This window comes from Epinephelus moara, chromosome 19 (genome assembly GCF_006386435.1).
Source record: "Epinephelus moara isolate mb chromosome 19, YSFRI_EMoa_1.0, whole genome shotgun sequence".
NCBI classification, from domain to species: Eukaryota; Metazoa; Chordata; class Actinopteri; order Perciformes; family Serranidae; genus Epinephelus; species Epinephelus moara.
The window spans coordinates 6,826,524-6,838,529 of NC_065524.1; the positions used below are offsets into that span (position 1 = coordinate 6,826,524).

At 39.1% G+C, this 12,006-nt stretch overlaps 1 protein-coding gene across 2 annotated transcripts in view; it reads right to left on the minus strand.

Moving 5' to 3' along the window:
- Positions 1–556: 556 nt before the first annotated feature.
- Positions 557–12,006, minus strand: part of tk2 (thymidine kinase 2) — a 163,037-nt gene continuing 151,587 nt past the window's right edge. Inside the window, exons 1-10 of one of the 2 annotated variants that reach the window (XM_050071128.1) lie at positions 10,256–10,481; positions 8,170–8,207; positions 7,822–7,896; positions 7,268–7,321; positions 6,326–6,421; positions 6,134–6,207; positions 3,779–3,867; positions 2,274–2,353; positions 2,077–2,157; positions 557–1,343 (exon numbers count right to left, since the gene is read on the minus strand). In XM_050071128.1, the coding sequence (XP_049927085.1) occupies positions 1,257–1,343; positions 2,077–2,157; positions 2,274–2,353; positions 3,779–3,867; positions 6,134–6,207; positions 6,326–6,421; positions 7,268–7,321; positions 7,822–7,896; positions 8,170–8,207; positions 10,256–10,442 (861 nt within the window). In that variant the 5' untranslated portion in view covers positions 10,443–10,481 and the 3' untranslated portion in view covers positions 557–1,256. Of the gene's footprint in view, positions 1,344–2,076; positions 2,158–2,273; positions 2,354–3,778; positions 3,868–6,133; positions 6,208–6,325; positions 6,422–7,267; positions 7,322–7,821; positions 7,897–8,169; positions 8,208–10,255; positions 10,482–12,006 lie in introns of those variants that run through there. The other variant, XM_050071129.1, reaches the window with a different exon arrangement.

The following is a 12,006-nucleotide window of genomic DNA, read 5'->3' on the forward strand; positions in this document are numbered from 1 at the left end:
ATTTGCACATTCAATATTCACTTTGCACTAAATATGTTCACTTTAATCCTTTGCTCACTTTTTATCCACTGCTCATTATTATTATTATTATTTATTGCTGTTTCTTGTATTTTTTGTACTTTTTTTCTGCATGCCTAGTTTTTTAAAGTTTTTTAAATTTTGAAATCTTTAATTTGACTCTTTACCCTTGACTGCTGTAACACTGGAATTTCTCAATTGTGGGATCAATAAAGGTGTATCTTATCTTATCTCTTATCAACCAGAGTCTTGAATAGAAGTCATTGGGGACCATATTTAACAACTGTTTACTTCAGTTCATGAGGAATGTTTGCCTTTTTTGGATTCTCTGTTCACTGTGGAGGCACGCAAGAAAAACAGAGTTTACTTTGCTAATTGAAGGTAAAAACACAGCGAGTTCTTGATATACAAATCAGTCATAAAGTGCCACAAAACCCCACGATATCTGCACGTGACATTTTATTCCTTACCAACTCCCTTAACTAACATATCTGACCAACACAAAAAGCAGAACATGCTTAAAATTTAGATTACATTATGTTTTTTAATATTGCAAAATATAAATACAAAATACAGAGAAGCAGTTCAACCCCACATAGTATTCATCATGACAAAAAGAAATTACTTTGAGATCACTTATCAGCATATCTGTATCTGTAGCAGGTGGAATGGTGGTTGTTACTGTAACAGATGGTCCTCTGTGATTGACTGCAATCTTTATTGACCAGTTCAAGTGATTGGACTCAATGAGGTTAAAAATCCAAACAGATCACTGAATGTATCTGAGTAACAGCAAAATGTAAGTGTGAGGTTAGACTTCAAGTGCATTACATTACATAGTGAGATACAAAAGTGAACTAATAAATAACTGAACAGGATTCTGCACACAATGTAGAATGCATCAGTTAAACCTCACAGTCTGAGGAGCTCTAAAAAACACCAAAGTCATTCAGGTTCCTTTAAGAAGCTCTAACATGTTTTAATGAAAAGCTGGGGGTCAGTGGAATATTTCACTTGCTCTGGAGTTAGTTCTGTCTCTGAAGCGTTTCCAGTCTGTAGGGCAGAATATTTTTAAGAAGCTTATGAGCATTAAGCTTTGTGAAGACATACTGGCTAAAATGTAATTGGGTACAACGTTGTCCTCTGTAGAGAAATTAAATGAGTAGTCATATTTTTTCTAAAACTTATAATCTTAATCTTGAGCTCTGTGTGTGTGTGTGTAGCTGTATGTCTGGGTATCAGAGGTAGCTAGCTTCTAGGATCTTTTCACGGTTTTCTTCGTACTGGTGCAGCATCTTCTGGAGGTCATGGTCAGCAGGAATCACCTGGACACACATACAGACACACATAATAAACAATAAAAGGCCAATAGTTTGCTTAAGGAGACAAAACTAGAATTACTTGTGGTTGTATGTCTCTGTGAACCAGTCAAGTTGCACTTCAAGTTTACATCCATGTCTGTGAAATCATCAATGCTTCACACAAATCTTCCCCCCAGCAGCACAGAAGACCTATACAATCTACACAATTCAAGGAGGACACCCAAGATTAGTGTCATCAATTCAGTATCTGACCAAATGTCTCCCCTTCTGTTCCTGAGATGTGATGTTGAATAACAGCCAGAAAAGTGTTTTTGCAGAACATTATGATGTCACTTCATCATTTTATCCTGTTAGGCATTTGTGTAAAATTTTGTCATAATAAATGGATACATGCTTGAATTATTGCCAAAAGTATGTTTTGAGGTCACAGCGACTTCTGACACCAAATCTAATCACTTTATCATTGAATCCAAGTGAACATTTGTGACAAAAATTGAAAAAAATCCCTCAAGGTGTTCTTGAGATATCGCACTAACAGCAATGGTAAGGACGTACAGACAGACAGACAACCCAAAAACATAATGCCTCCGGCTACAGCTATTGCTGGTGCAGAGGCATAAAAATACAGATTTGAATGTTGCTATGACACCAGGACATGCAGAGACATCACAACAGTACAGTATGTACAATTTCTAAGCCAAGGCAAAGACCTGCCAGGATGTGAATGGACACGCACCAGAACAGGAGCAGGAAGAGGGGAGGAGTTCTGCTTGATGAGCCAGTCCTCATGTAGCTGGTGGATGGACTCCAGATACTCCTGGTGGACAGATGGCACAAAGGGAAAGAAATTTGCAACATGTTCATCTTTGCAATTCTCTAAAAATCCAGTACGTTGATTGACAGTTTGTTCTGTGTATGAATTTACATCCTCACCAATGGAATGACTTTCTCCTCCTCTCTGCATCTCTGCTTTAACCTCTCATGGCAGGTCTGAGGGGATGTCTGCAGGTAGACTGGAGCCGGAGGAAAAAGTCACAGAACATACATCAGTTAGCTGCTGCAGCTTCTAATAGGACTGTTGAACAAATTCAGATGAGACAGAGGGAGTTTATCATGCTTTCATGGCGGAAAGGGGATGATGGGGAATGGCTGAAGTTCTTCAAATCTGCTTTGATGATGATGACATGATCTGTGCCATTCCTGTGGATAACGACCTGCTGCTAAAATACTGTTGCAATTTCTGTCACTGGAATATATTAAAGGACAACAGATTCAGTCCATTTGAACACTGTCAAATATTCTGACTATTATATTATATGTTATATTATTACATTCTGAATGTTTCCTTGAATATGCAGACACTCTGGTGTAACTAACAGATATGCAAATTCACCAGCCTGAGCGAGCTTGCGGATCTTATGTACAGTATCACACATTACCTATTTGTATGTCCTGCATTAACAGCTGAGCTTGAGATAGGGTGCCTATGAGGACTTATCATTTCTTCATTTGAAATCAGAGTGGGCATGCAGAAGTTGCCAATCCCTGTTACTTCAGCTAAATCTCTGCCTGTGAATTCTGCATTTCGGCACTGTATGATATCCGTCTACCAGTGAAGGCAAAGTAAAAAACACAACAGAGTTCACTGTTAAATGTCATAGTTTGAGGCATGTTTTTAAAGCTGACATCATTGTGTAATGGTATGTTTTACCTCAGTCACAAGGCACTGTTAATGCGACAGGTGGAACAAGACAAACCTGATCTGCAGTTCTCAGAACAAAGTTTGAAAACACCACCACACCTTATTGTACAGATGGTCATCAATTATAATTATTATCTGTGGGTCTATTCAGTGTCTGTCAGAAATAAACTAGAGCACTGTTGTTCTAAGAAATAAAGCATTCTATTTCTACATGAATTCACAAAGTTTTAGGTTTCACTTTAACTGTGCCTGTACGCTCTGCGCTCTAAAAAAAACACCAAACGATATATTGCATCAGTGGTCCAAATTATTGGTCCAGACCCAAAAACAGAAAATCAATGAGTGGCAGCAAATGCTAATATCATGGCAGGTTACCACAAATAAATAAATGTATGGGAACCCTGGTTCATCCTTGAGTCCAAATGGACGTTTGTGCCAAATTTCAAGAAATTCCAGCGTGTTCCTGATGTATCGTAGTCACGAGAATGAAATGGATACAAGGTCACAGTGACCTCTGACCACCAAAATCTAATCAGTTCATTCTTAAGTCCAAGTTGACGTTTGAGCCAAATTTGAGGAAACCTCCTTCAAGGTGTTCTTGAGATATTGCATTCACGAGAATGGGATGGATGGACAGACAGACATCCTGAAATCATGCCTCCAGCCGTGGCTGTTTCTGGCATGGAGGCATTATAATCTTTAAAGGTGTTTATGTCTCTGCTTTGTGTATTCTCACCAATCAGATCAACAGGAAGGGAAACATTAGTTGTGATCCAATCAAACCACTCGCTGAGAACAGCATAGTCCACCTCTGGCATTTTCCCACTGAAAAACAAAAATGAATAAACCAACAGGACGTCAGCAATTGCCATGTCAGTATGCTGTTGGGGTTGTCAATATGACAGTATATTCTCAGGTTGCCAACCATCACAGAATGCTATATACTGTTAATAGGGCTGCATGACTATGGCCTATGGGAAAAAAAATTGATACAGCAAAGTGCTGCGATATTTTTGTGTGGCAATATCGTATTGTCACACAGTGGCAAATAAACTATCATTATTATTTTTACAAATTGAACTTAATGTAGCCCACTAAAATAATAACATCAATTGCTTTTTCAGTCAGCCACATACATTTTGCTGCAAATAAAATGGCTGGAATGAGATGAACAGACTGAAAACTTTATCTTATTAGATAAAATAGATGTTGACAAAGTTTTGGGGACATAATTAACAGCTGAAAAAAGGTATTATATCGCAATATATTTCATCTTGATACTCATCATATCACAACATGTTTAAAATCACAATAATATTGTATTGTGACCTTAGTATTGTGATAATATTGTATTGTTGAGCCTCTGGTAATTCCCACCCCTACAAATAGTAATCATGATTATTTTGATCAATATTGAGATCACTCTTTATGTTTTTAGGGACAAAAGAATGTTTTATTGTAATATTCCCTTTAAATAAACAGATCACTGCTTTCACTTTCATGTTCATCTTCACCTGAATTCAGTGTAACTTTTAGAAGCAAAAAATAAAATAGTGTCAAACCTCTTACCCAAAATTAAATCATCAGAACACTGCTTTTATTATCATCCTGCTGATTTAAAAAATCCATGCATCAAAATAAGACTTCACTTGAATTCAGTGCATCTGATATGGGTAGCCTCAGTCGCTATGATATATTTTTTTTACATTGGTCACGGTACTGTGACACGCTGTAGCATCACTGTCATGGATGTCTGAGCTGACGCTGGACAAGGATGCGTATGTCAGTATGTTCAGTCAGTCAGTATGTTTACATAACATTAGAGCAAATTGATTTATTGTGTTAGTCTGACTAACAGCAGACTACATGTTAACATGTTAGTCTGAATGAAATCATACTAAATCATATTTCTAAAAGTTGGACTAACACACCCAGATAATGTGATTGTGAGTCGAATTCCTCCTGCATGTATACAGTCAATCAAACCCAAGCTGGCCTAGGCACTCTGCGCATGCTCCACGGTTTCCGCCCTGGGCTTTGACCCAGAAGTGGAGTAGCATTGAAGGTGTAACAGAAGAAGAAGCCGGTAACAGCATGACGAAATCTACAGCTAGAGCCGTGAATTTTTAGACGGATAAAATGTACAGAACTGTAAAGATGTCCACTAGTTTGCTACTAGCTAACTGTAGCTAACTTGTTTGTCGATTGTTTGGTCATATTGGGGCATATCGCCACCTATCATAGCGGGTTCGGACATACTTTGGTCAATAAATCGATTCCCCTCCTGTGCTTGTATACTGGGACAAGGACAGTAGTCCAATTAAATGGCCTAGTTGAGCCAAAACCAAAGCTCTACTCAACTGTGCAGGTAAACATACTGACTGAGGTGACATTAGCACCGTTATTCTTCCTGGCTGTCATGCATTCATCGTACTGCAGACTGTGGTGTTTGTTCAGGTGGTTTACCTGGTAAGTTGTGTTGCTTTGTGGCACAGACACAAGTCTCATGCACTATGGCCACAGGATGTCACTGTTGCCTTTCTGAAAAGTTCACTGTTTTTTTCCCAACTGAAAGTGCTCAGAGCAGCTGCATAAAAAAGGCAGAGCACTCTGAAAAAGATGCTGGGCACTGTTTTTTCTCCAGGCAGCTGCATGCGGCCATATACACTTGCCCCTCATAGAAAGCAACTGAAAAAAGATGCTGGAGCTGAGAAAAAAGGCCCTTAACCGTTTATGGTTCCTTGAATATTTCTGGATGTATTGGACATTCAGCCTGGTTATTTTATCTACAAACAGTGTCTGAGGTTAAAAAAAATGTAATACACTGTGATCTAAAATTAGTAAACCAGATTTTATCCATATCCAAAATGACAACAGAAAGAGACAAGTTTGCTTATAAACATATCTCCACAATTGAAATCAATTGTCTACCTGGAAGTGAGTGAGTGTCATGGTGATTTGCCTTGGTCTATTAAATGTAGACCTAAAGCTTAAACTGTTCTGCAACAGAAACATTCAAACCAGCATGAGAGTTTAGCTGGAACTGTATGCCGTATGGATCTATTCATCTAGTTTCGCAAAACACACATACCTTCTGAAGAGATTCTCCACAAAGATGTACTTGGAACTGAAGATGGACCTCTCCATCATCATGACAGGAGCTGACTGGAACCAACAAGAAACTTTAAGTACATACAGCTGATTTCCAGATGAGGTCCTACCAATGACACAGTGCATATAAGTGAATATACAATAAGATGGGTGTGTTTGTAGCCAACAGTACACTTGCTACGCCTGACAAGTGTCTATCCAGCATGGTGAGCTGAACGTAGGTCTGCAGTGTGATACCCCAGCGCTGAGGATCCTGGTACATCAGACCCTGCAGGGACAAAAACAAACAGCTGACACAACCAGCATCACACATACACAGAATCCAACTACTGGACAAACCAGAGGACACATAATCATGGTCCCCAGAGGACAGATCATATATATATTTTGCTGTGGATGGTTGAGGGCTGGATCTGACACATGGACTGTAGCGTCACCTCACCTAGCCTGTTACTCAAGCAGCTCTGCCCTTAAATAAGCTTAACTTTAAGCCTTAATAACATTCAAACAGGTGTTATATCAAAATTGAACCCCGTACAGTTGTCATGAATGTTGAAATTAGCTTAAGAGACCAAAACCTTTTTTATACCAGGCTTTGGTACCAGTTGGGCATTTTACCATCGGGGTCGAGGGTGTTTGACTCAAGTGGCCATTCAAGGAACTGCATTTTTGGCACCTCTGTGTTGGCTTCATTTTTCAGTCCCAGAGGTTGCTGCTAACACATTAAACTCATAATGAATAAATAATCAAAGTTTCATCGCCATGTTTTCGGTATAATGATTGATGATAAACCCTCCTGGAGAGAATAGGTCGGTCTTGTCTGCAATAAGGTCACTAAATCTCTTGGGATTCTTAGAAAAATAAGACGTTAGTACACAACATGCGTTTATTAACGTTATAGTTTAATGTATCCATATTTAATAAGAGTAATATCAGCATATTGAATGTCTTAATCAAAAAATGCTTAATTTGGAAAAAGGCCTAATTCAAAAAATCCTAACAGAATTTGCTGTTTACATGACTCGCATTAAAAGCAGAATATTGTCATATTCAGAATTATAGTGGAATATTAGTGTGCGTGTAAACATAGTTAGTGTCATGTCCAGTACAGTACCAGGGGGTTGTGTCCACGGACATTTCTCCATTTAGAAACTGGTTCTGTGAGGACCTGCAACAAAAAAGAGAGAGAGTACCTTCATGAACATTTCCAGCGTCCAGGCTTGCAAAGTCATGACTCAACACAGTAACACTGCTGACAACTCGCTGTGCTGAAACACTGGATTTTAAAATTTAGTTTTCATCTGAATGTGAAACTGGCTTCTTCATTATTTGACTGCCCTAATTTCACAGATGGGAATTGGGACTCAAGGTATTCAGGCAAAGGAGAGTCAAACACAAGGTGTAAAAAAGCTAAAAAGTTTCTATCTTTTATTCTAAAGCTTTTAATCTAAAGTCAATCCTTCATTCTCATGTCCCTCTTATCAAATGGCAGCTATGTTACAACTCAGGCCGATCTGTGGGATGGCTAGAGTGAATTGAATTTCCCCTTGGGGATTAATAAAGTATATAAAATTAAAAAAAATAAATAAATACTCTGTGGTGGGATCAAATGCAAACAAATCAACACCATGCACAACTTCACTGTATTAGGACTTTGTTTTGTTGTACCTCTATATTGCTGGTTTTGCTGAAATACTCCAGACATGTTGTCTTCCCACTGGCAATGTTCCCCTCAATGCAGATCTGAAAACAGTGACAGAGAGACAGATGTTAACAGGCCTGTCCACAGAAATAGTGATGAAAGAAGGGCATTACTATGACATGAGGCAAGAGCTCATGTTTTAGCATGTACAGCATGATGATTAGTATTTCATCATAGTAAAACAGTAAATAGAAAACCACACAAGAAACTGCAGTGTCATTATGAGTGTGGATCATCTTCATATATGTACTGTACTGTGGATGAATGCAGAGAAGAAGAAATCACAGGCTACAGATTAAACTGTGGAAACTCACCACTGCTTTCCTATCCACTCCATTTCGCCCCAGTTTTCCTTGGAAGGAAGACAACATAGTGAGACAAGACTTCACTTCCCACAACTCCCAGCGCTGGCTGGGACACTGTTGGGAGACATTTGCCTAGTGGGTGTTCTGCCAGAAAGGGATTTCTTAGTTAAGGTTGGGAAAAAAAATCTGCTTTGGGTTAAAATGAATAGATTTCAGCCAGAACAGGCTTTCTGGCAGAAATCCCTTTAGGCAAACTTCTTCTCCCATGGTTGGCTGGGATGCAAAGGCATGACCCACCCTACTCTCCCTCTGCTTGGCCGATACTCTTTGCCTTAGTAGGTTTAGGTAAATGGAATGAGACTGGTTAGGGTAAGAATATAAGGGTAAGCCAATCAGAAGCACAGTAACGCAGAGTGGGGTGGGTCATGCCTTTGCCATTCTTAAAAAAAACCCCTTGCATTTACAACTCCCTAAAAAACTTGCACTGTGCTCCAATTCACATACTTTTTACTTCAGCGAGTATTGCAATCAGTCAAAATATAAAGTAAGAAGAAAAAGTATGCAATTTGGAACAAAGCCAACACATAACGTTACCTTGGAGATATAACAAAATGCCATTCGCTAAGCGCACTGGAGATGGAAGTCAAGTCAGAGAACTCTACTGTTGTTACTTAAGTGTATGTAGTTTGAATTTTTAAAATTAAAGTATGCGAACATTGTGAGCTGTAATGTAGCCGAAATTTGTAACAGTACCTTTCTTAAATGTTGCTGTTGTCCCTGGCTTCATATGAGTAGAGGAAATCTCCACTAGCCGCTAGGCTAATTAATACAATGTAAAATGTAATAGGCTTGTGCTAATAACATTAGCATGTTGTATTTGTCTGGATCACTTGTTTAGTATAAGACAGTTGTTTTGTCAGTGAGCCTTGTGAGGTGTAAAGGAACGGAAGTTTGTAACGTTACCTTTGTTTGATGTTGCTGTTGTCCCTGGCTTCATATGAGTAGAGGAAATCTCCACTAGCCACTAGGCTAAATTATACAATGTTAATGCCATTGGCTTATGCTAATAACACTAGTGTGTAGTATTTGTGGAGAAAATGTGTCTGGCAAAAGACAAGTGCTTTGTCTGTGAATCCTACGAATTATAGTAAGGCTGATCTGTGTACTTGTAATTGAATTTGTCAATATTAAGCCATGTTTCATGTGTTTTGGGTTTGTTTTGAAACAACTAACTTGTTACCACCTTAGCAGAAACCCAACTGTCATCTAGTGTTTTGGAGGTGTAACTGCAGAGTGACAGACAACACCGGAGAAGTCCGGGACATCTGGGAATTTTTTGCATACTGCATTTGACATAATGTGTATTAGGACAAACTAAATATTTTTCTGGCATACTAAATAGTATGGTCATTATCTGTGGTAATAAGCTATACCCACTGGTATGTTCAGGAGGCCATTATCAGCACATTCAATGGCTGTTACCAGTTTGTAAGGTTTCAATTTCCCTACATGGTTGGCTGTCAATACTGGTTTCACATGGGACTTGAACCATGTCAGACAATGACTCTGAGGTTCAAGTGCTGTAGTATGAGAGCTTTAACATCTACAATGTAGATCCATGTAGACGTTTGTGCTCTTTAACTTCTTTTAACCTATATGGATGTAAACTATCCAAAATAAAAGTCTACACTTTAACACCATAGTCCCTGACAAGTCATGCCTCCTTTGCGGAAGTATTGTTACACAAACAAAATAACGACAAACATGATACTGACAGACTGTACATAGATCAGTTTGCCAAAGCAGAGGAATAAAACTATTGGATGTTTTTAGTGTGTGATACACAGAGGTCAGGGCTCATCTCGTCTTGGCTCATTAGCAGCAGCATTCTACTGGGTTATTATCTGGCCTTAGGGCTGGTCTAACAAATAATAAACTGAGAAAGCCAGACAACAGAAACTAAACCCTCTGTAATCATATTAGGGAGAGAAACAAAATAACGTTTTAAAGATATTACATAAAACACCAAGGCTGAATTGACTAATAATAGCGGCAGGAACAGAAACAGGATGCCAGCCTCGCCATCATCACTGACCTGCAGTAACGTGCTGTTTGCGGCTGCTGGCTCTGCTTTGGATCAGTCTGACGCTCCCAGCTGGTAACTGTATCCCTCTGTTATATCTAACACCAAAAAATGACGACGGAGCCACAGCATACTGACCTAATACGAGTCTAACACACCTCAACAATAGCGTCCCGCGACCACCTGCTGACGTTGCCATCGCTTGGCACAAGCATTTCCGCTTCTTCTTTTTCTTCTTCGTGGTTTACTGACGGCTGGTAAACAACGATTTGGTGTTTCGCCGCCACCAGCTGGTGAGTGTGGATCAGAGCGGCCAGTATTTACAATAAAAAAAACCCTATCATCTCAGCGATATTAATTTGTCTAAGATACCGTAACGACCCTTCCGCTCCACTAAGTGTACCTGTATTCTTTGCAGTTGTTTCTGTTATAAATGATGTGTCATAAAAGCTCACCACCCAACAGAGTCTCCCTGTTCCCTCACTGCACAGCTGCTTTTGGTTTTCCTACAGACATTTCCACACATTCATACACGCAGACATGACTGATTACTGACTTTTGGTTATTCATTGGTATTTTGTCATTAAAGCTACTGGTACGCTCGTCTCGTCTCCCGTCACTGTTGCAGCCTAAGAGCTGGGTTGTGACCCAATTCAACCTGTCACCCAGCCTCAACTCAGGGTCAGGACTCTAAAAATGTCCACTTCTGGACCCACAATTCAAAATGTTGAACATAGCACCGGTGTTCACATGTCCAGCCAAGTCATCTGCAGCTAGTTAAAGCAGTAATCCTCAAAATGCCTTGCCTGATCAGAATTACAACTAATGAAAGCATACTGAACTCGAACTGCATATAAGCCTTTACCTTTACCTTCTCTAGTGGAGCATTCAAAAAGTCCTCCACTCTAGCCATGACTTACAAAGTGGTTTGAACTATGTGCCCAAATCACACAAATTACAAGCCAATGTGGCAGAACCAGATTACAACTCATATGCTGAGCTCAAATGGATCCAGTGCACAGCCAAAACAAATAGACCCAATGCACAGCCAAAACATCACAGAGGAACCACCCACCCACCTAACTGCTGACCAAAACTTACTAATACTCACTCCTAGTCTTCATGTGGCCTGCAGCAGGCATTTATGCACTGAAAACCAGCAGGCTTGTAAAGCAACCTGTAAGCAGGCAACCTCAGAAATAGCAGCTAATCAATGACACTCAGTTCTTTTGTAGAATATTTATCAAACTGCACTTTTATCTTTGTGAGGTTTTGAATAAATGCCTTCTTTCTTCCTCATATTTCAGACAATATGGTGTAACATGCTCTGTTTCTTCTAAACACATCTAACTGTATTTATTACCCATTTTAGTCCAGTCTGTCCAGATCTAAGTCTTGATATTATTGTCTGATCTCTAATGTGATTTCTAGCACAACTCATTTATTTATGTTTCTCACATACCTCCATGGAAAGAGTGAACATATTGATTTATTAATTGCGTAACATAACAGAGTTTAAAAACGGCAAAACTATATCAAAACATCTGTTTACAAACTCCCACACATCTCGTGCAATATAATCCAAATCTAATTTATCCAGTCATATACTCACAAACAGTGTTGGGGAAGTTACTTTTAAAAAGTAGTGTTTGCTCATTACTCGTTACTTCTTTAAAAAAGTAATCCCTTACTTTACTTAGTTACCCTCTGTGAAAAGTAACTTTTTACGTTACTCGTTACTTTTACGTTACTTTTATGGTGCT